Source organism: Pholcus phalangioides, unplaced genomic scaffold (genome assembly GCF_987345545.1).
Source record: "Pholcus phalangioides strain wild (caught in Gottingen) unplaced genomic scaffold, Ppha-v1.0 ptg000009l_1, whole genome shotgun sequence".
Classification (NCBI taxonomy): Eukaryota; Metazoa; Arthropoda; class Arachnida; order Araneae; family Pholcidae; genus Pholcus; species Pholcus phalangioides.
Window position 1 is genome coordinate 32,989,705 of NW_028301602.1, and position 23,994 is coordinate 33,013,698.

At 36.1% G+C, this 23,994-nt stretch overlaps 1 protein-coding gene across 1 annotated transcript in view; it reads left to right on the forward strand.

Moving 5' to 3' along the window:
- The first annotated feature begins 4,424 nt into the window (after positions 1-4,424).
- The window catches only part of LOC149082848 (uncharacterized), a 33,177-nt gene continuing 13,607 nt past the window's right edge, over positions 4,425-23,994 (forward strand). Inside the window, exons 1-2 of the mRNA XM_089236005.1 lie at positions 4,425-4,806; positions 14,457-14,747. Of these exons, the coding sequence (XP_089092131.1) occupies positions 14,489-14,747 (259 nt within the window). The 5' untranslated portion in view covers positions 4,425-4,806; positions 14,457-14,488. The remainder of the gene's footprint in view (positions 4,807-14,456; positions 14,748-23,994) is intronic.

Sequence of the window (23,994 nt, forward strand, 5' to 3'; positions counted from 1 at the left end):
TTTTAAGACATAACAACTCTATAAGAACTATGTTGCAAGGATCAAATGCGAGAAACAATTGCATAAATCACAATAATTTTATTTTCGTCTCAATTTTCAGTTATCTGCATCGAATTTATCCTTTTTTTTTTAATGTCCTATTGGAAAGACACTGATTCGTGATCACAAGGACGCGGGCAACGACCGTCGTTCTATGTCCATCCATTCATTCTCGGTCATCTGGATCCTCGGAGTCGCGTCCGTTTTCACGAGGAGGAGGAGGTTTCGTCAAGAGAGCTTTCCCGCTGCTGAGGACAACCATCTTCTTGGACATGGGAGCGTAGGTGACCTTCTCGAACATCTGCAATCCGAACATCAGCGAAGTTTCGTCGATGACGCCTTTGAGTTCTTCCGACATGACCTTCTTGACGAGATCCGGAACGGAAAGGTGTTTGGAAGTCGGGGCCCTGTCGCTAACGGCGGCTTTCTTCTCGGGACCCTTGTCGTCCTTCGCGTCTCTCTCACGAGGCTTCTTCCTGTCCTTCGGAGCCATGAGCACTTCCTTAACGTTGGGCAAAGAAAATAAAAACAAACGAACGGCCGTAAAACGATCACAAGTATTTTCAAATTTGGATGTCAAAGAAAATGTGAACCTGCCGATCTAGCTTCTGGTGGGGAAATGAAATCGTATCGGTCTGTTGTAGCTTTACAAGAAACAGACACTATTGCTTTTTCCGTACAGCAGAGTATCACTTTTATGATTGTTTGGTTTAATTGTTCATTATAATAGAACAGAATAGACGGCATCCTCCTGACTAGAACATGGCCCACGGCTCTGTCCCAACGAAGATGTATAAGCAGTATCAAAAGAAAAAAAGAGGGGAAAAAAACAGAATGTGGGCCGAGTACGACCAGGCTGTGTCACTGGTTCTCAACCTGGTGCCCTTGCGGTCCTGGTATAGGCCTATTCTAGGGGTGATACGAATGATAATCAAAATGAAGGGGAGTCATGGCTGATGTTTTAGGGAACACAGAGAGCCATGAAAAACATTCAGATGCGAAGAAATAAAGTTTTCAATTAAAATCAAACCTCTACAAGGGTGGGGGCAAAGCCGCTTACTCTTAATGCAGCTTTGGGTGGGGGTGACAGGGCTCCAGCCCAGTGGACGGGACGCTTTGTCAAGGCTGCAACTACGGGAGGGGAAGCGGGATTGTCTGGTGTCCCGGGAGCCGGACCAATGCATTCTTGTCGCAGCTGACCAAGCATCTAGTTGTGCCTTGTATGCTGCTATTAGGCATTTTTAAATGCATTTGTGTACTCCTATAAATACATGTTAATTTTTTTGCGCATATTTTCCTTTTCTCTTAGATTAGGCCACAACCTACTTTAGTTAGTCTTTTATTTACTTAGTCTTTCAACTTAGCATTTTTTATGCGCATATTTTTTTCATTTTTGTGAATATCTTTTTTTATGCAAATTTTCTTCAATAAATATTGTCCCTTTTTTAGAGAAGCTTCAGTATTTTTAAATACATACATGTTTTTGTTTTTCACTTCACTTATGTTTTACGACATAGGCTTTTATACCTATACATTTTTTTAAATTGCAAAACAACACAGAAATAGATGAATACAAATAATTAAGGCTGGTCCGATTAATCGATTAAGATTAATCGGGTCGATTAATCGATCAATTGCTAATCGCAGTTAAAAATTTTAGTCGAGTTAATCGACACGATCAATCGATCAAAATTCGATTAAAATTTTCATAAAAAGTTTATTTCATAAAAATTTTCATAAAAAGTTTATTTCATAAAAATTTTCATTAAAGTTTATGATTTAACTTGATTTGTTTGACTAAACCGATTAAATATCTTAATTTATGTTCCTGTGCATAACATTTCAGATAAGTGACCGTATTTAAAAATATTTTAATTACAAATTTTTCGTGATGAAGAAACACAAGTTGATTCAACGAAAACTAGTGAGGATTTCTAAAATTGCTGATTAAAAAAATCCCGACAAGATCCAAGTAAAGAAATTCCAGGATATGACAAACATGTTCAGCATATCGTCGCTTTTATGCCATAGACAGAAATGTTCAAATTTTGAATTTTGGGTTTATCAGCTGATTGGATCACTTATTGTGCTATCAAAATTTTTCCAGAAACGCAATTCATATTCCCTATTGAAACACATTTTACAAAACATTTCGGAAGATCAACTTCCATAGAGTAACATGGGTAGAGTAAAAATTCTACAGTCGTTTTCTCCAAGTTCTAGAAATTTGCACATTCATGTTTCTGGCAAAGGGAGTCGATATTAAATAGCTTTAAGCGGGTGGCCTTTATTAATGTATTTGTTAATGTATTTCTATATTTGTTTATATCCATTCAGTGGACAGATGCGTGAAATGAATAAAAAATATTTTTATAGCATCAGTTAATGTTATACAGTTACGACACTACGTTTGCTATGAATGAATAGCATTTGGAAATATTCAATTAAAACTCGATTAATCGATTAAAATTTTTTGATTAACGAGTTAAAAATTTTAATCGATTCCCAGCCCTACAAATAATATACAAAATAAAGGCAACAGAACAAAAGCAAAACATACACTCTGCAGCTCTTAGAGACTCAATCGGTTTATCCCGGTATTATTCAAGTAATTACTCCCAGTATTATTCAATAAAAAAAATTCTGTCATCAATAAGCAACGGCAAATATATTGTGTGTGTGTGTAACACTGTAAATAAATTTCAGATTTTTTTTCCTTTTTTTAAAAAAAATCATTTCAAAACTTTTCTTGAGCATCATTTTATAGTCCACTTTTAATGAATTTGCAAAAATTTCAAGTGTTAAAACTTCTGATTTAAGTAGGTATGAATTATTAAAAAAATTTTTACGTTTTATACGACTGTAAATGTTATTTAAATTTTTAATGTTACCGTGGTAAGCACCTCCCTTCATTGTTATTGCGTAAGTTACTCTTGATTGGATCCATGCATGGAAGACTGTCTTAAAGAGTTCCGGATTTATGTGTTTCTCAATCTGTATAATACTCTGCTATTTGTTTTCCAATTTCATTACACAAATATTGTTTGTGTGACTATTCCATTTCAGCATGCCTTGTATAATAACTCCTAAATATGTATATTCTCTTATTCTTTCTATATGATTGCCAGAACAGCTTTGGGAGGAATATCCACATTGGGGTTTGAGGTCTTATATCTGCAGTTTTTAGACAGATGAATTTTGTTTTTCAATGTTTGGGAGCAATTTCTTTTGTTATCCTTAACAACTCTTCATTATCTCTGACACACAGGCTATCATCCACATATATCACGGAATATAGCGACCTATCATCCGCAAGAGACATTATCTAACCATGAAATTCTAGACGGCATGAATCATTAATGTAGATTAGAAAAAGAGTGAAACCGCTGTCTGAGGTATTCCTTTTTTTATTTCAAGATAATTGTTATTTTCATTTATTATATTAACTGCCTATGTTCGTCCATAGCAATACATCTCAAACCATCGCAAGAGCTCACCAACAGATTTCAATTTCCTCCAATTTATTTAATAGCACAGTTATATCTACATTATCAAAGGTTCTTTCAAATCAATAAAAACCTATATAGAGTAACTTGTTGTTGAAACTTTGATTTAGGTATTCGTTTACTTTTGCGATTGTCATTTCAGTTCTTTTCCTGTTTGAAATAAATATTGATTCTCAGCGAAGTAGTCTTTAATGCATAGGGCATATTGAAGAATTTTTTACATTTCATGCATATTTCGGCATTTTAAAATGCATATTTTCTCAATTTTCGCGATTTTTTTTTTTTTCGGGACATGTAGATGCATAGGCATGTAACTCCTTTTTTTTCATTTTTGCGTATATTTTAAGTGCCATACTTCGGCATTATTAGAATGGATTTGTTTCACTTTTCTCACATATTTTTGATTTCATGTCAAATATCGGCATGTTTAAAAATGCAGATTTATCTTTATTTTACTTATTTATTTATTTTTACATCATTTTTCAGCGTTTTTTTAGTGCATATTTTCTCCTTTTTTTTTACCGCATATAAGCCTGGCTCTAGTCAATAACATCTTGTACAAAAGTTAGCAAGGAGTCCCTCTCTCTCTCTCTCTCAAATTGCGTTCTTTGCTCTTATTCAGTTTACCACCCAAGGAGAGAAAAAAGAGAGAGAGAGAGAGAGAGATGTTCACATCAAACTCCCCAATCACGTACGACCGGGAGTCCCAAGCGTAACCAATGAAAGCGAAATTCAGCTCGTCACCCTGACCAATGGCATCGGTTCCGAACAGGATTGGATGGTGACGACTACATTAGTGGGTGGAGAACGTCATTCATCAGATGTGTATACGTCACTGCTCGTTTACGCTGACGTTTTCGTTCGAATGAGCATGCGCGTCGTTGCTCTTTTTCGCCAGATGGACTTGACTGTACGCTTCTTGTGTTATGCTATTATATTTTTTCACTCTTTCCATGTCTGGCGAAGAACTCTAGTCAGTTAGGACTTGTAAACACAGGAGGACCACGCGTTTCTCTCGCACGCATGCAATGGATTTATGCATGAACGAGTTCTCGTACTGAAAAGAAAAAAAAAATTAACCAATTAATTGCTCAACAATGCCTATAATGCGCAATATCGTGATTGACATGTTGCCGAACATCCAGCATGTGATATAATAACTTTTTCGATGAACTGTGGAAAGATAACGTTTGAATAGGTTCGGGTGATATTTTTGGTTTATGACAACAAGAAAAACGATTAAAACTGTTGTGCAATAGCGGTAAGTGCATTAATTATCTCTTATTTATAATCTAGTTATTTTAATCAAACTGTGATTACTTGCATATTATATTTTATATTAGGTTAGTAAAATTAGTTTTTTAGAAAATTCAATCAATATAATACAGTTATACAAATAATATAAATACAAAGGCCACACCAGCCAAAATACACAACGAGGTAGGCGAAAAAAAATACCCATAAAAAATATGGATTCTTAATCCATATATAATCCTATATTGCTTAATCCAAATATATTAACTAAAATGCAGCAGTGTGTGCTTTCTCAAATACCAAAAAGAATCGAGAAATAAAAATGAAAAAATGGGTTTTCGGATCATTTAAAGTGGATCCCGCTTATAGCGTTCCCACTTTGAACACTTTCCCGCTTTGTAGAGACCTACGACTCCCAACTTTGACTAGCACTCATCAAAATTTTCCCAAATGTATGTCTCTAGGGGCGGGACAGTAGGCCAAGTACATGATTGCTATCATCGAGATTTCCCGTTTAAAGTGTTTTCCCGCTTTTAACGTTTGTCCATGATGATTTTTTGAAAAACCTTATAAGTGTGATCCACTTTATTTTGCCATGTACAGGTATATTCAAATATACACTGGACGATAGAGCAGGGCTGGACAAATCCCAGGTGCCAGGTCACCATGGTGATCAAAATATTGGTACTGGTGCCTAAAATTTTCTATGTGCTGTTACTAAATTGTGTGCAAGCTGAGAACAGCCCAAAATGTTTGGAATTTATAGCAGAATGTATGCCAACATGAAAGAGGGTAACCATGCTGTGAAAAAAGTCAAAAGAAGCAATATTTTGACCTTTTTCTTCGGGTAAAAATTATTTTGGCGCCTAAAAAATTGTTCTGACGCCTACATTTTTTGCCATTTGTCCAGCCCCGCCATAGAGGGCTAAGTGAAAAATCGGTAAGGACTTTTGCAACAGTTACAAACCGTTTGACTTATGAGACTGAAAACGGAGATTTTCAGTCTCATAAAGGTCTTCAAATACAGTGGATCATACTAATAACGTTTAAAAAACATCATGAAAAAACGTTGTGAGTGGGAAAAGGCTTTAAACGAGAAATCGCAATTTGAATTATTTTCAAGAGTTAGGATCACACAAAAATAAATAGTACTAAGATAGAAAACGTTCTTCTAAGTGAAAACGTTATAATATATACGGATTCACTGTCTCAATCGTGTAGGCCTATTAATTAAAGTTAGGACAGCAAAAATAAATCGTTCCAGACTGGAATTGCTTTCTAAACAGGAAAGTCATAAGCAGGATCCACTCTGTAAAACTTTTTCAGCGACCTCAACCATTCGAATTTGAAAATGCATGAGAAAAAAAGACGAAATCTTTAATTAACATTACGAAGGGATTTTTGCATAGGCGATGTATGCATGACCTTTTCCCGACGTAGAGGGAGGCTAACAAGCGGATCTAAGATTTTCCCACCCGAGGGCTATAAAAATTTTGCTACCCTCCTCCCATTCTAGTCTAATTTTCTTGACCCATTCATTCGTCACATTAACTGCTTAGGACTTTATGCCTCTGTAAATACGCTTCTGGAGGCTGATATAGCTGTCTCGCCTATGGTCTCGAGGATTGACCTAATCGCGGACTCAGATGGGAGTGATTGGCCTGAAGAAAAAGCCAAAAATTCAAGGAAAATAATGGTTCTGTCCCTAAAATGTAGGATGCATATTCCCCGCCCACTCTTTTGCTCCTACTAATTCACTTTTCCCAACACATTGCCTGCATTTCTCTGTGCACAGAATTTCGTAATCTGTGTGGAATGACATTAACACGCTACCTTATACAATATGGGGATTTTTTTCTGCATAGCAAAAAAACTTTATATGCCTATACACGGAAGCAATCTCGGACTCCAAAGGTCCATATTTTGTGAGCTTATTCTCCATAAAAAAAAAGGTAGTAGTCACTTTTGCCCATAACCAATAAACGGGTGAAAATAAAAAAAATATGCCTTCTAGAAAATATTGAAAATAACCACACAGTCCAGTATTATATTACACGTCGGAAACATCATTGAACTGGAACTCCTGCTGTCACCTATCAGAAAAAAAGCAGTTATAATTCTTAGATTGAAATTGGTGACGGATTATAAATTAATGAAAAACCACACGAAAAAAAAAAATATGTACGATATTAATAGATATTTTTTTGAGCAATAATATTAGTTAAATTAATAAATTTGCCACACAACTTTAACAGTCGTTATTTGTTTGTTGTAAAATAGTATGAGTAAAACCTGCATAAAAAAAATTAACGTAGGTTTTTGTAATTATGTTCGAAAAGTACTTAAAATATAATCAAAGTGTTTCTGGTCTGGATACTATCAACCATTTTAAACGCAGGAGTTTTCTTTCTTTTTTTATGGTAGCTATTACGTAGTCGAAACTCCTTAATGAACCTTCTTGGGACTAAAAGCGCAATATCCGGTCATGTAAAATATAGTGAAATTGTTTCGTTAAATTTATTTTCTTAAGCACCGGTTTCCAACTGGGGATTATGCCTAACTATTATAAGGCATATTCCGTGGCAGCTTTTCTTTGGGGGTTCCGCATGATCAAACGCCACGGAACCGTTAAACATTCCGAAACCCGAAAAGCTTCCAAAGAAGAAAACTTTCTCGTTACTGATACTCAGAAAGCTGTTCTTTGTTTTGAATTTTAACGCGATAGTGTCGTACAAAAATAAAATCCAGGCCGCTTGGATGACTCACCTATGGACTGTGCAAGTATGTGAGTGACCAAAGAGTGACCATTTGAGCGAGAGGCGAAAACAGTGACCTAGTGTGGGTGTGAAAGCATGTAAACGACCAAAAGAGTGACTTGAACACAATTTTTACGGTGTGTGGGGGAAGGGCTGTAGTCCAGAGCGGCTGATTTGGAGGACTGAGTAGCGTTAGCAAAACTAGACCACAATGGCTGAAGGGTGGCGCGAAATTTTCATAGCCCACAGGCAACAAAACTATACATCGTCCTCCGGAGGCGGAGAAGCCCGAAGCCCCTCCGATGGTGGTAAGCCCACCGTCGGAGGGGCCCTAAAATATGTGGCCTTTGTCAATTGCACGAATTTCAGCATGAAAAAATGAGGCATTTGTCCAAGTGACAACTGCTGTTTATCGTAGCACATAGTCCTCATGCGTTAAGACTGCCCTGGAGTAGTTTATTGAAAAATCAGGGATTATCTGACTTCTTCAATTGTGGAACAAACAAATTGTGTGGAAACAATGCTCGAAGCTTGATAGTAAATAAATATCCTCTGCTGAAAAAGAACCGTTGTAAAAATGTATATACATATTAAAAGCAGTTCTGTTTTGGGGTTGGAAAATAATTGTTGTTCATTGTTGGAGCAGTGGCGCCCTCTGTTGCAAATATATGTAAGAAACATAGCCAAATATGCTTGCATATGTGTACCCATGTCCAAGTTAAGGAATTTCTGGTAATTATTTCAACGCTTTCAATCGCATATTTAGTACGTAAGTTATAAACAATATCGTTACCTTGAAAAACCCTTGCTGTCATCTATGAAGCATAAGAGATACTAACAGCTAGCCTTCTTAGAAATCCCGCTGCACAGAATGAAATTTTTTATTTCGGTGGTACCAAGGGTCCTCACCTGCACAAAACTGTTTCTCTGCGCACACAATTTAGATATCTGTGTGCGGAATGACAAAAAAACATGATTATACAATTTGGGAAATTTTTTCCTTGCGCAGCAAAAAACCAGTATGCATTCTCAGTCTCTAAGCGTTGGCATTTTGTAAACTTATTCACCACGAAAAAAATGGTTTCTTAGTTACTTTTGTCCTTAACCAATAATAGGGTAAAAATAAAATTATAGCGGCAAAAATATGTACCTTCTAGAAAATAATTATACAGTCCAGAATTCGGAAGTTTCTAACAGCTGGCTCATGTGAATTTATGAAAGAGAGAATCTTTCCTTAGATCTCGCATGCACTGGACGGAACCGTTCGTGGACGGTCGAACCTAATTCAGGCCAAAGCTCACAATTGCTGACACTACCAAGAGATATGACTTATCGTTGCCTTTGTAGTCAGTCTAATGCGCTCACCCAGCCAGTGAGAGGACGTGGGTTCGATTCCCCGCAAAGGCAGTTGAATTTACTCTCTTCCCTAAATTCATCTTTCCATCAGCTTGCTGTTAGAACCTTCGTATGAATAGCGGAGAGTAACATCATCCTCGGAACACTCCTTTGTATTACATGTGAGAAACTTCAATGAACTGGAACTCCTTCCGCCATCTATATCAAATAAAACTGTTATAATTCTTCAATTCAAATTAGCAACTGGTTTTTGACTGAAGCACCGAATAGAAAAAAATGTGATTAATAAATATATTATAAACAATAATATAAGTTGTCAAGTGTCTCGCAATTTTAATAGTTGTTATTTGTGTGTGGTAAAGTAACATTGGGTATAATTTGCATGATGTAGTATTCGTGTGAAATAATTACAAAATTGCTAATTTTATTGATATTATTTTACCTTACACAAAGAACCACTGTTAGAATTTTGATTCAAATTTGAAAATTTATTCGGCGTTATTGTAAATATTTACTAGAGTGTCATATCATATTGTTTTTTCTGTGCGGTGCGTTAGTCAAAAACCAGTTGCTCTGTTTCCAATCGAAGAATTATAATAGTTTTATTTGATAGGTGGTGGGAAAGGGGTTCCAGTTCATCGATGTTGCCCACATGTAAAATATAACACTTTAGGCCGGCCCGTGTGGGGGGCGGGGAAAGGCAGCTTTAAAAAATACAGTAGAAATGGGTAATCAAGGTGAAATATATATATAAATATATCGAGTAGCTTATATATTCTTTGCGCCCCCCCCCCCCACCGGAAAAATTTGAAATGACGGGCCAGCCTGTGTAATTGTACGGTATAATTATTTTCAATATTTTCTAGAAGGCATATTTTTGCCTATAAATTTTTACTTTTACCCGTATATTGGTTATGTACAAAAGTGACTAAGAAAGACATAATTTTTTTCTCCACATGGTGAATAAGTTTACAAAATATGAATGTTTTGCGTCTGAGAATGCTTCTGTGTACCCATGGTTTTTGCTGAGCAGAAAGTAAATTCGCCCATGTTGTATAAGACAGCATGTTATTTTGTTATTCTGGTCAAAATTCTGAGAGCAGAGAAACAGGTTCATGCGAATTAAAAGGCAATGTGCCTCTCTCCCATCTTAAAAAAAATAATTATCACAGTTACGCATTTCATGTACGAATAAAATTGTTCCTTTCCTCGCTCATCATGACTCCATCACCCTGGAGTTTGCAACCCCCCCCCCTCCCCGCACCACCTTCCTGAGACTGAGATCTTTGGTGAGATCTATAGAGAATTTATAGTGTAACAAAACAAACACAATGCGATTTGTCCCGGTCCCCCCGGGATAGAGCTCTGTCAGTCCTAACCTTGGAGGTGGCGTTTTCGTGGTACTCACTTAAACCATTGAGGACACATGCTTGATTTCGTTGCTCAGAAGATAGTCACCGACAACTCAAACGGCTCAGATAAACACCGTCTGATTCAATGATTATTGGCATCATGATTATTTCAGTTAAAGTAATATCAGAGTTATTAAATATGCCAGAGTTCATGTACGGATGGTTTCTTCTTTGGTGTTGGCTATTATCAAAGCTCTTGATTCGTGAATATGCCTCCCAACAGGCTGACAGGGCTCCAACCTGCCGTGAATCCCACGTACGAGTTCAACCGGGCATGGCCATCAGGATCTTTGGTCGGCCTCTGGATCAGACTCTTCATGGGCCTCTCTATCATGAATTTGTTGTGAGAAAAACAAAATTAGAATCATTTCGTGCCACCGGCAATAGCGCTGCCAGACCCATCCTCTTGTATGGGCCGCACAGAGACCTAAGATGAATAGGAGATTCCAGAAAAAGATCTGGCAGAATGATTTATGACCATAAATATGTAAATTAAGAGGTAGTGCCTAAACCCACTTTCATTTTGCCCTTTGGCTATAATGTTGTTAAGACGGCAGTAGGGCCAAAAATATTTTTTATGCCGGTTATGAAAGTCATTATGAAAGTTTCATAAACGTTCATTTATAAAACTTGATAAATGCTACCAATAAGGGCATCGGTTGCATTTGCTCGAATGTAACCGATAACCTTATTTGTTAAATTTTTTAAATTTTATAAATTTTCTTTTATGAAACTTTTATAGTGTAATACTATTACCTTACCCTACCTTAGGATAAATATTCAAAGAATTTGAGTTCTGTGGAACAGCCTTATTATCATCAAGGGTTCCGCGGAACAGCCTTATAACTATTAAGGGTTCGGCGAGAAACTTTACGCTGGAAACGTCTGCGCGCTATGGAACCAGTTACAAAATTATACATATTGTCCCCCTCATGGCAGAAGCACGAATATGCAATGTCCTTGGAAAAAAAGAACGTGGAAATGACGTTTGAGAACATTTCTCCATGTAAGTTACGGAAGTTATATATTGTCCTAAAATGTTTTGTTTCATGAGTTTGAATAGAAATACATACTTCGTTTCAGGTTAAACTTTCATAGCAAAATAAATTATCTTACCAGCTGATAATAAAAGGGGGAAGGGGGAATTTGCACATTCGGGCTTCTGGCATGCAGGGACAATACATAGCTTTTTACGTGCATAATTTTGTCTGCAAACATTCTTCTGCACGTGCTGCGTAAACAGACGTCTAAATTGAATAGAAAAATTCAGTATTCACGTAATGATTATTATTTACGTCGTGTTTGAAGATTTTGGACAAAGTGAGCAGCAACTGAAACGATATCCACTGCTCCTCGTGTATAATTTAAAAAGAAACGTCTATAACGTAAATATATATCTTTTAGTTTACCTTAGTTTTAATGTTATCAATAAACAGATCAAATCTTGCTTGCAAAGTTGTATAGTTATCAACTTGAACTTTATTTCTAATCCCCTCAATCTGGTGTGATTTTATAAATCTCTGAACATGTAAAATTTCAACGAATCAAGTCTCTAGATGAAAAAGTATTGTATCTATATAGGCGTATATTTGTTCCGAAATAACACTAAAACATTTTTTTTCACTCGAAAGTATAAAAATAAAAGAGAAAAAAAATTGGTACAATTGGTTTTTTTGACTATGCATTTGCCATGTATATATTCAAATTTATGCGGGAACACAGTGGGATAACACTTCGTATCAAAGAAAAAACATGAGAGAAAGAAAAAACATAGGAGTTTTTTTTCCCGATTTTGATTTATTTATAATCAATCTACTACTTACTTGAAAAATTAATTAAATATATATATTTTTTTTAATTTTATCGGGCGCGGTGGCCCAGGTCGGTAAGATACTCGCCTAAAGTACCAAAGGATGTTTAGAGGTGTCGCGAGTTCGATACCTGATTCGTCCTTGCCAGAAAACTTTCCTGACACGGGGGTACAACAAAAACGGCGAAATGACCGCAGAAAAAATTGCTACCGCAGGGAGTCCGCCATCGAGGGGTTAGCGCACCAACCTCTCGATGAGTATAAAAAACAAGCCTGCCGTTCGGAATCGGCAATAAATTGTAGGTCCCGGTCTAATCAGCCCTCGTGCGACAAAAATGATCAAATTTTAATTTTATATCCTCTTCCAACCTCTGATGTTGGCGTCTACAAGGCTCTAGTCTTCTTCGCACTGTTATGAATTTTATAATATATTTTATACAGTATAAATTATTATAGGGTAAAATATACAGTTTACCTCGGTTTTAATAAACAGATCAAATCTTGCTTGCAAAGTTGTATGGTTATTACCTTGAATTTATTTCTAATCCTCTCAATCTGGTGTGAATTTATAAATCTCTGAACATGTAAAATTTCACCAGATCTCAAAAATTGACACCAACAACGAATCAACTCTCTAGAGTCTAGATGAAAACTGTATTATACAGCGTTATATTTTGTTCCGGAATAACACTACTAGATGTTTTTTCTAAAATATCAAAAAAATTAAGAAAAGAAATTGGTGGGATTTGGTTTTTTGACCACGTATTTGCCATGTATAAGATATTCAAATTTACACGGGACGGAATCTTGTATTGAAGGAAAAACATGAAGTTAGAGGTTTTTCCCGATTTGGATCTATCTGTAATCATTCTACTTGTACTTAAAATTAAATAAACGCATATCTTTCAATTTTATACTCTGATGTTGGCGTCTACAATGGCTCTAGTCTTCTTCGGAAATGGACAAACTTTTACTAGCGTTAATGCAGTGGTTCTTAAACTTTTGTCACCAGCGGCTCCCAAAAACAGTTTAATAGAATATTTTCATTCATAAAAGAACCACTTAAAAGCATAAATAGGCACACAGATCACTATTCCCACCTAATTGCGATGCCTGTGACAAAAGTTGGCGTAGACCCCTAGGAACCACGACACACACTTTGAAGAAACACTGCTTTATAATTGGCTTATATCCGAAATACACAAACAGCGGTACGACTGTGAAGGCCTATATTATTGATTTTTACAAGAACGGTAGAGCCTACTGCATCTTTTTGCAACCTGTAGTCCGCGGATCCCTTGGGGTTCATGAGTAGGTGGGTACTTTGTAAGGGGTTCGTAGGATCATTATATTATTTACTTCCATTGTAAAGAATGACACATTTTTTACCGCGAAATTAAATTTATTAATTTTTTATAATGTGCAAATTTATAAAAAAAAAGAGAAAACAAACAAACAAAAAGAAAAAAAACCTACACACTTTACATTTTATGTTAGGGGGCGTGGAAATTGATCTTCTCGTGCTACAGTGGGTCCGTGGAGCACTGATGTCTATTACAGGGGGAGGGGGGGGGTCTTTTTGCTCTGACCTTCACTGCAGGGGGTCCGCGGCATCGAAAAGTTTTGGGAAACACTGGCCTGCCTACTGTAAACTTGAGAAATCGTTATAATTTGTGAAACTAAACGGTGAATGCAATAATATCGCGCTTTTATGCAGTAGACCAGTTTTTTTTAAAGTGTACGTCGCAGCTTCAAGAGACCTTTATCAGAACGTGTCACGACGAGCTGGAGATATAGTGATTTTTGCGCCTATTCATGCTTTGAAGTGGCTCCATTATGAAAGAAAATATCTGCAAAACTATTTTTGGGAGCCGCAGAAGACCCACGAATTAAGCAAGGGAGCCATGTGTGCAGGGTCGGAACTAGAGGGGGCCGGAGGACAACTGCCCCGGATATAAAAATTTAGGGAGGTGGCAGTTTTAGGTGGAAACAAAGAAAACCATCATAAAATTGTCGAATTTCAAAGTTGTGGGGGCGATAAAATCCTGTTTGTCGTGGACGGCAAAAATCTCCTAGTTACGGCCCTGCGTGAGTCACAGATGTTTGAGAAACACTGCAGTAGGCTAATCATTGAGTTTTACAATATCGAACTGAAACAATAACATGTTGGACCCAATTTGAATTTACTTGTAATTTTTCATTTTTATTTTTTAAAATTGGATGCGAAATTTCTTAAACATATTCGATTTTACTTTATATATATATAAGATGTGCTTTTAAAATCGTTACTTCCTTCCTTACTCTTTGTGCGTTTCATTATTAGATTCGAATCCGTGGTCCTTGCCAGCTGATGTTATGACACCCCGCGGTGAGATCGGACCGAGTAGCTTCATATCGTATCACCGCCCAGCAACCACCGAAATGTCTTTACAGCACCAGCCGATCACGTGCACACCCTTCGCCGGCAGCCACGTTGGCTCACCATCAATTAGCCCTGGTTGCGGAATGCCGGCTACGCCAAACTTTTTCAGGACTAGTCCGTATCCTGTCAGTCCTATGGCACTGGCTAACGGTGGACCCCTCGACAGGCTACCTTGTCACCCTACATTCGCAGGTAAGCTTATGAGTATCATGTATCGAATCTGGCAGAAATTAGTAGCGTTTTCATACATAATATATATAATATTACAGAAATTTTTACTCCCTCTTTCTATCTCTACTTTCGAAACTTCCTACGTTCTTGGTACCCTTTCGGAATGAGATAAGACAGTAGCTATTCACACTTGCTAGTTTACTAACTATTAGTTACTAATCATTAGTTACTAATCTCTTTTTTAACACTACAACGACGGAAGAGGTCATTTTGACCGCAAAACCACTTTGACATGCGATTACACCCAAACGGTTTATCTCAGGTTGTAGAAATGTCATGACTTGTCTTATATTGTTAAAGCTCCTAAATTCTTGAAATATAAATGTTCTAGGTTTTTAGTTCAGTGGTAAAATGAAGTTCTATCCTGTACCGTCTTAACGCATGGGCACACCCGGACACGACCCGGGGGCCTCAAGAAAAGAGGGGCCTCACAAAAATGAGAAACGGTTCAAATTTTCGAGAATTCGCCAGGTAGGGCCTCAGAAAAACCGCTTGGCCCGGGGGGGGGGTATGATGCTCTTACGACGGCCCTGGTTCTACCTAGGACGACAGTAATGGTCCAAATGTCCGATATAGATATATTTAACTAATATATCTGCAAAACATGCTAAAAGGGCCAGTCTTTTTATTCGAACATTAATATTCAAGGAACACATGTTGTAGCATGGTTTACTCCAGTACCCATTTTTGTACCATTCAAAGGTGCACTTTCAAAAAAAGTTCGCCGTAGTTCGTTATTCAATCCATTTGGCATTTCTATGGATCTTGGCACTTTTACTGCATTGCATTCACTGGTGCAATTGTCTCACGACGGAAAGAACCTTATAATTTCGAGACTTTTTATCACTTTTTGTTTCTGCACACAATAAATTCATTATGCAGGTACCACGTGGAGGCACATCAAAGAACCAGGGGCCGTGCTGACTGATTTTGGGAGTCAGTATTTTACCACATATCATGCTTTCGACTAAGAATAAAAATAAGTCCACATTTGGTAAACAGAGGAAATCTAGATATACGACGATGACTCGGAAATCGTTAAAATTCCACTTGCTTCACAGAGACGAGAATATCTAGTAGGCGTCCACGTACCAATATTGAAAACAGAAAATAATAAATCGCAAACTTTTGAGAAATAATGGTTTAGAATAGCCTATGTATATCACCAGCGGTTGTATAGTCATCATATATCCACCATCACCGAGCACGTAGACATCATTACAGCTTGATGAGTTCACCCGTATCTTTGAACGCTATCGAAAAGCTGCGTCTTACGTATGTATTTAACATTGCTCAGGATTTTTCGGCTATTCACGGTCTTTTTCGTTCGAAACGCATGAAATCAATCTCTTCACAAATTTCTCAAAAGCGTAATGTACTTCAAATCTTGTCAGTGGACTGACAAGTGAAAATAAAGCCACGAATTACAAGAGCTTAAAAAATCTAAAAAAGTGTCTAAAAACCAAAGTTTTGAGAAGTTTCGGTAAGCTTGGAGGTTTCCGATCTATCCTACGGGGTAATACGACATTATCTATTTGAGTCGACCACAACCACAGCGACCTAGCTCAGCACGAGGAACTAATCGAAGTCACTGTTTGTGACTCTATACGCGCAAAATCAATTATTGGGTCCCACTCATCCCCTTAACAGCATTCAACTTTCACGGCACGAATGTTGGGAATCACTGATTACCTTCCAAACATACAAAAAGATCATCGCCTTTCTCATTCTATTCCCCTTTCCTTCCTAGGCTATTTTAACCATTATTTAATTTGGAATATTATTTATTAGGCTACTGTAGGATGCAGTAGCTTTTCGCAAAGTGTGCGTCGCGGTGCGTTATCCATGTTGATGTTTGACTATTCAATGCCATGAGGCGGTTCCTTTCAAGAATATTCTGGGAAGCCGTGGATAAACAATGACTAAGGCAATGACTAAGGCTATTTCCAAAATGGGCCGCATAAACCTACTTACACTGACTACTCTTGAGTTATCAAAAATTGATTCACAGGAGCTACCAAAATGAGTCATGAAAATCTTCTTATGGCAAAGGATTCTTGAGCTGCAGGTAACAACCCAAACTTGATTCGCAGGGGCATCCGACATGGGTCGTATAAACCCACTTACAGCCGAGTATTCTTGAGCTATGAGTGACAATCCAAGCTTGATTCGCAGGGTTTCCGAGATAGGTCGTACAAAAAACCACTTATACTGTCAGAGTTTCTTGAGCTATGGGTCCCAACAAAAACTATTCTCGGAGCTTCAAAGACGGGTGGTACAAATCCTCTTGCAGCTAGGGATTCTTGAGCTGTGGGTCACAACACGAGCTGGAATCACAAGGGGGGGGGGCTTAATATTATATGGGTTGTTCAAATCCACGTACAGTCCTGTTATACATGCGCTTATTGAGTCATTGGTTTTTCTAATTTCTCAAAAAAAACATACAATTCCATAGGTCGTGAAGCTGATTTCGTTGTTTATTGTGGGTCGCGGCTAAAAAAAATTAGTTTAGGAACCTCCCCACCCTGAAACATCGGAATTTCTCAGTATGGCTATTTGCATCTATGATATACCGCTGCGAATTATCTTTAGTGATTTTATCAGTAGGATCTGGATGGAAATAAATATTTTGAAAATTAATTTGTAAAGAAAAAAAAATATTTTTTGCAAGATTTCTAAATAGCGTTTAGATACTAGTAGGAAAACCCAGTGCCCGAGTGGCATGGTGGTAAGATGCTCGTCTACCATCGTGAAGGTTGTTGTCAGGGTCCCGGGTTCGAACCCAAGGGAGGATATAGGTACGATATTTTCCCTAAAGAACTCGAGGCGACCACCGATAGACAGCGCCTTCACTTCCAACCCATCTCACTAGTGGCAGTAAATTGCAATATAGCGATATGGCCAGAGTTGGTGTTTGGTGAAGTAGTAAGAAACCCCATCATTTTTTCTTTTCTTTTTGCAAAAACGAGAAAATAACATTTAAAATTACTAAATTTTTCATTAATTACATACGTGTATTATACGCCGCTGCGAACTCTATATTTATATATATATAAATATATAATAAAATATTATATGTCATGGGGGTATATATATATATATATATATACCCCCATGACATATAATATTTTTTCTCAAAAAAGCGAAATTTGCATTTGCTGATTATACAGAGGAAATAATGGTAGGGTACTTTCAAATTATATAAAATAATTTAAATTACGAAATTCAATTAATGCCTAATTAATAAGCACATTGGCGTAAACACGCAGCCATGTTTCAATTTCAATGTGTAGTATTTTGTGAAAATAATCAATTACAGTCGAATCCCGTTTAAACGAATACCGTTATAGCGAAAATTTCGTTTTAACGAACACTTTTCTAATCCTCCAAATAAGTTTACATAGGAACAATGCTAGGTAAATTGGAATTCCTTTATAACGAAATTTCGTTTTAACGAAGTGATTCCTCCGGTCTCTTGGCGTTCGTTATAACAGGATTCGACTGTATATGAAAGTTATATGTGCGTGAGATTTATTTGAAAGGTATAAAAGAAACATTGAAATGGTGGAATTTCTTTTTATCTCGAGCTGATATTTTCTCGATGAAAACGAACATTTTTCTTTCCATAACTTCCATCTGTATAATAATTCGTTTTCTCCACCATTTTGCCCAAAAACTCTTTTTCATGGACCATTTACGATGGAATAACCCTGAGATGTCGGAAGACTTCTTGAAGCCGCTGCTGCATTTGAATGCAGGAAAAAAAAAAAAGCACAGACGCAGGTAAAGTCACAGAGCTGTATCTTTAGTACAGTAGGCTTGTGATCCGTCTCCTCATGGTACTGAACTGATGGCTATAGATACGCGATAGGCATGACTCCTCTCTCTCTCTCTCTCCTTTGCCATTTCCTGGTGAGAAAGAACTGCGAGAGGGAGATATTCAGATACAAAATTCTCCATTTACAAAAAAAAAAAAAAAAAAAAAAAAAGTTGCAACTCAATTTTGGAGTTTGGTCACGTATTTCTGTCTCATTCTATCTCTTGCTCTGCATCGACGACTTGGGAAGTGTTTTCGGCAATTTTTTTTTTTCTTTTCAAATCATAGGGTTATCTATTTTTCCCTCAAGAACTTGAGGAAGGTGTTCCGAATTAAGGAAGTACAGTATGCGCATACTGTACTTCTAAAAAGATCTCGTTATGCTTCATTTGTGTTTAAATGTTTTCAATAGAGTCATTTAAAATTTGAAATAAAGATTAAACACTGGAATGTAAAAAGCAGAACTAAACTGGATGGCCTCTGTCGGACTTGCAATGTATTTATCATTCTCTCTATGGTTCATATACATAAAAAAGTATTGAAAATTTTTTTTAACATTCAAAAATGTATTTAAATTGCAGCTATTAGAATAGTTTTAATTGAAATAATTCATCACCACAGCAATTTAATTATTAGGGTGAATTTTTTATTCAGCTAAAGTCATTAATTAATGGTAAAATATTTGGTTTTAATGTTATCAATGAACAGATCAAATCTTGCTTGCAAAGTTGTAGGCCTATAGTTATCACTTTGAAATTTATTTCTAATCCCCTCAATTTGGTGCGGTACTCTGAACATGTAAAATTTCAGATCTCAAAAATTGAACCAACAACGAATCAAATCTTTAGATGAAAAAAGTATTGTACCTATATAGCCGTATATTTTGTTCTGAAATAACACTAAAAGATTTTTTTTTTTAAGTATAAAAAAATTGGGGAAAGAAATTGGTATAACTTGGGGTTTTTTTTTGACAATTTATTTACCATGCATATTCAAATTTATACGAGACCATAGAGGGATAAATCTTGGTTTCGAAGAAAAAAACATTAAGTTACAGGAGGTTTTTTTTTTCTCGATTTGGATTTATCTATATAATCAATCTACTTTTACTCATTTGAAATTATAATTCATTTATAATTCAAATTATAATTTAATTTTATCCTCTTCCAACCTCTGATGTTGTTGGCATCTACAAGGCCCTAGTCTTCTTGGCACCGTTATGGATTTTATACTATGTTTTACAACATAAATTTTCTGTGAAAGAGCCCTTAAAAACCATTACTTGGAACCCACCAAAGAACTTAGTCTACGGACCCTTCTCCGAGATCCGGGTTCCTATATTCTCTGGTGATGAAAATGAAGCAATGTCTTCATATAATCGGATCAAGCGTGATGCTGATAATGATACTCAGTATCTGATATTGTTTGATTCCCGTTTTTAATTCCGTATCAAAATATATTGTAAGGTGAAGCTATATTCAGGGTAGGTGAAAAGTCCTCTACAACACGTTGTAAAGAATAAGGGAAAAAAATCAACAGTTTGACATAAATAGGTGTGGCTTGCATTAAAGTAGGTCTACTTATCATGGATCGAAGTTTTTTTGATTTTGATAAATTGAAGAAATGTACAAAATTCACTCAGATGGCACTATTTCGCGAAACACTCAACATAACTCATAAAATACAACGCAAACAGGGCATAATTAATGTTTATGATAATGGCGTTACATAAAACTACCATATTTCAACATGATGCATTTTATTTGTTATGAGGAGTTTCTTCTTTAGACAGTGACATCTGCGGATGAAATTTTGAATAGTATTTTTCTCAAATTTATTAAAAAGAAGAAAAAATAACTCTAGGTCATAAGTACTTCAGGGTAAACCGGACCTTTTTATGTCAATTGGTTGATTTTTTATAAAATTGTATTTTGTATTTGTCCAGGACTTTTAACTCGCCCTGTATATTCATCATGTTCTCAATTAAAACCGCAAGTACTGAATTGGAATATTGTTCATGAGAATGTCAACTATGCAAACAAATAACGTAGATGATTTGAATTTCAACGCACCGTTAGATAGTTTGTAAATACTTCTGCAGACTGCAATTTTGTTTAAATAACCAGCTGGAAAATACAAGCCACACTAAAGTCGTCTTCCTCTATACGGTATTTATACAGCAATTTATTTATATCTAGTGGTCCATCTGTGTGTTGGTTGGTAGGGATGCCCTTTAAAACGTAATGCAAGGATGTAAGGATTGGTATAGGATGGCTAAATTCCCCTTTGGGGATTGTGAGTAGCTCTTTGATAGTCCAGATGTACCTATTCTCCGAGAACGCTTCGATATACATCTGTGAGAGGTGAAGCATGGTCCCTCAATGCAAATGTTCATCAGTGCACATATTTTTATGTTTCATGTAACGAAACTTACGAAAATTGACACGTTTTATCCATCTTTGAAATTTGCGTAACATAGGTTGACTGAAAAGGACCTGACTTTGCCTTTTAGGATAAGTAATCACACGCTTTTGTATATTAAATAATTATAAATGTTTTTTTTTTCTTTTAAATATTGGACAGAAAATATGGGATTCAAAATTTCCCCAATAGTCAACTACTTTCCCGATGAAAAATTCCATCTCGTTCAAAACTTACACTTCAGAATATCTCGAGGCAAGAGTGAAGCACTGAGGCATTTGAAAGCTTTCGAAAATGCCATAAAATATGACAAAAAACAAAATGAAAGACAAAAGGTCTCTTTGACTGAACAAAGAACCTCCCAGTGTGCTTTAGGCAAAAACTGAAATAATTAAAATTCCCAACTCATAACAAGCTACATGAAACGACTCTCATTTTTCCACTAAATGGTTCGAGTCTTTTGAGCACACAGTTCAATTCAGTGTTTCTTTACCTTGAAATGATAAATTTTGTTTTTTTTTCGAGCTGATAATTTTTTTACAGTTAATGACACGTATTGAAAGCCGGGAAAATCATTAAAAAAACTATTGTACTGCTTATACAGCGCCTTATTGAAGACTTGCAAAGCCTGAAAAAGAGCACATAAAGTAAATATATTAAAGTAATATTTAATTTCCAGGTATATAAATACCTTCTTTGTGTTATTCAAACTATAGTAAGAGAAACATTCGGATTACAAACTTTTATTTATCTTACATATTTGACAAGCTCACTTTTTTTCTTATGAAATTCCTTTTTTAGCAGACTTGCTGTATAACTTTTTCTTTCAAAGACAATTTATTGTAAACAAATACACACACATAGACATTACACAAATACACACACATAGACATTACACAAATACTGGACAATAACACACGAAAAGGAATACAAAAGAAAAAAAAGACTTACACATGTAACGAATATACACTATGTCGCCCCAAGGGACACTAAGTCCTTCCAGGAAGCCAAAAAGACATTGCATTACATTTTTTCGCCGCCATTGTGAGCCGCCAAGTACGCAGTGTAATTATAGAAAAACATATAAGAAATTTAAGACATGATGTATGTAATGTAAAATGACAATCCATATTTAGTGAAAATTTAAACAAGATGATGCCAGAATGTTCTCGGTATAATATTAATACACATAAAAAATATATAGTTTTAAGCAGTAATATGTAAAAAACATTGTTAATTTTATATTTATCTTGCTTTTTTATGTGTGAACACAGTTTCAGAATATGTCATCATAATTTTGAATGCTTTTTGCATATATGTAAATTTCATATTTGTGTGGTTAGTATTATTAGTAGTTGGTTTTTTTGACTGAAATGAATTCATGAATTTAGGAGCAGTAAATGAGAAACACTTTTGAAAGAGATGTTTTTTGTTTTCGGCACTTCAAAATCATGTTTGAATCTCGCTGCTGTTCTATTTGTTTTTCTCTGAAGCCAATTTTTATTTTTCGTCGCAAAGTTTATCGTTTGGTGAATATATAATTGTCTGATGTCTAGTGTGTGACAGCTAATTTCTATATCGTTTCCAGTATAGGCTTGTGTTAGCATATTTCTTACCTTGTTATATGTGTTACTTAGTTGCATGATATTACAATGGTATGCTCCACCCCATACACACAAACCATAAGTTATAATTGAGAGAACTCACGCGTAAAAGACATCTTTCAAAAAATCCTCTCCTATCAAATACTTGAGCTTCTACAAAAGACCTGTGTGAAATCGAATTTTTTTTTTGTTATTTTATCGCAATGAATATTCCGTTTCAAGTCATCCTGTATTGTTACCCCTTAAGTATTCGTATTCATACACTCTTTGGATTCCTTAGCAGGTGCAGTTTTGTTGTGCTTGAGGATGACAGATATGAATTTTAACGAGGATTTCTCTGTCGGAAATAGTTTAAATAGTTTCTGTAGAAGCAATATTTGACAATTTCGCTGACAGTTGACAACATGCCTGGCGAGAATTGGTCATGTCCCGTTGAAATTATACTAATTTTTCGTATTTACAGTCATCCAAATCACAAAGAAATAAAATCTTCATGTACAGTTTTTGATTTTCTCTGACTAGGAATTCCGCTCAAAAAGAAGGTCTTAAAAACGTCATCCTCGATTGTAACGACATCTTGGTTATAACGACAAAATTTCGCGAAATCTTCGATGTCATTAATAATCGAGTTTGACTGTTTCCAAAGTATACATTAAACTAGTTTTATTTATTTTTTTCCGCACACGCAATCGGAATTCGCGTCTGTCAAATGTGTATTTAGCAGCTGTTCAAGTTCGGAAAAGAAGAGAGAGAGAAAAAAAAATAGTTTTTGACTATATATATGATGATTTTTCCTTTAAAAAAGTAAAATAAAAACAACGTCGACCAATCGGCGTCGGGTCTACAGAGCAGAACCGTCTGAGACGCGGCTCGAATACCTAATGAAGCGCACGGCTCAGGTAACACACACACACAAAACCGTTTTTCCTCGAGCTTTTTCTGTCTCTTTTCTTGAATATACATGTGTACGAAAGAAGCTAAAAGTCCATATCGAACTGTAACCATTAGCCTGGACCCCAGAAACTATTTAGGTCCCACGATAACGCCAGAAGGAAGATAAAGAAAACGAAAAAAAAGGAAAAAAGAAATAGTCTATATAATAACACAATAATAAACTACGTATAAAAACTGAACGCAATTTTTCTTCTTGTCGCTTTTTGGTATTATACATTACTTTTTGGAAGAAGTTTGCTGCGCATTCAAGCATTTGATAGCAGATATGCACCCTAAAACAGATCGATTGGTGAGAGGCCATTTTGTGGAGAGAAACTATTTTTTCTTCTCTTTTTATCTCTCCGTATCTCTCTCTCATGAGAGATGCCTCAGGTGTTATATTGCGATCATAATGATAAGGGCTCAAGAAAAG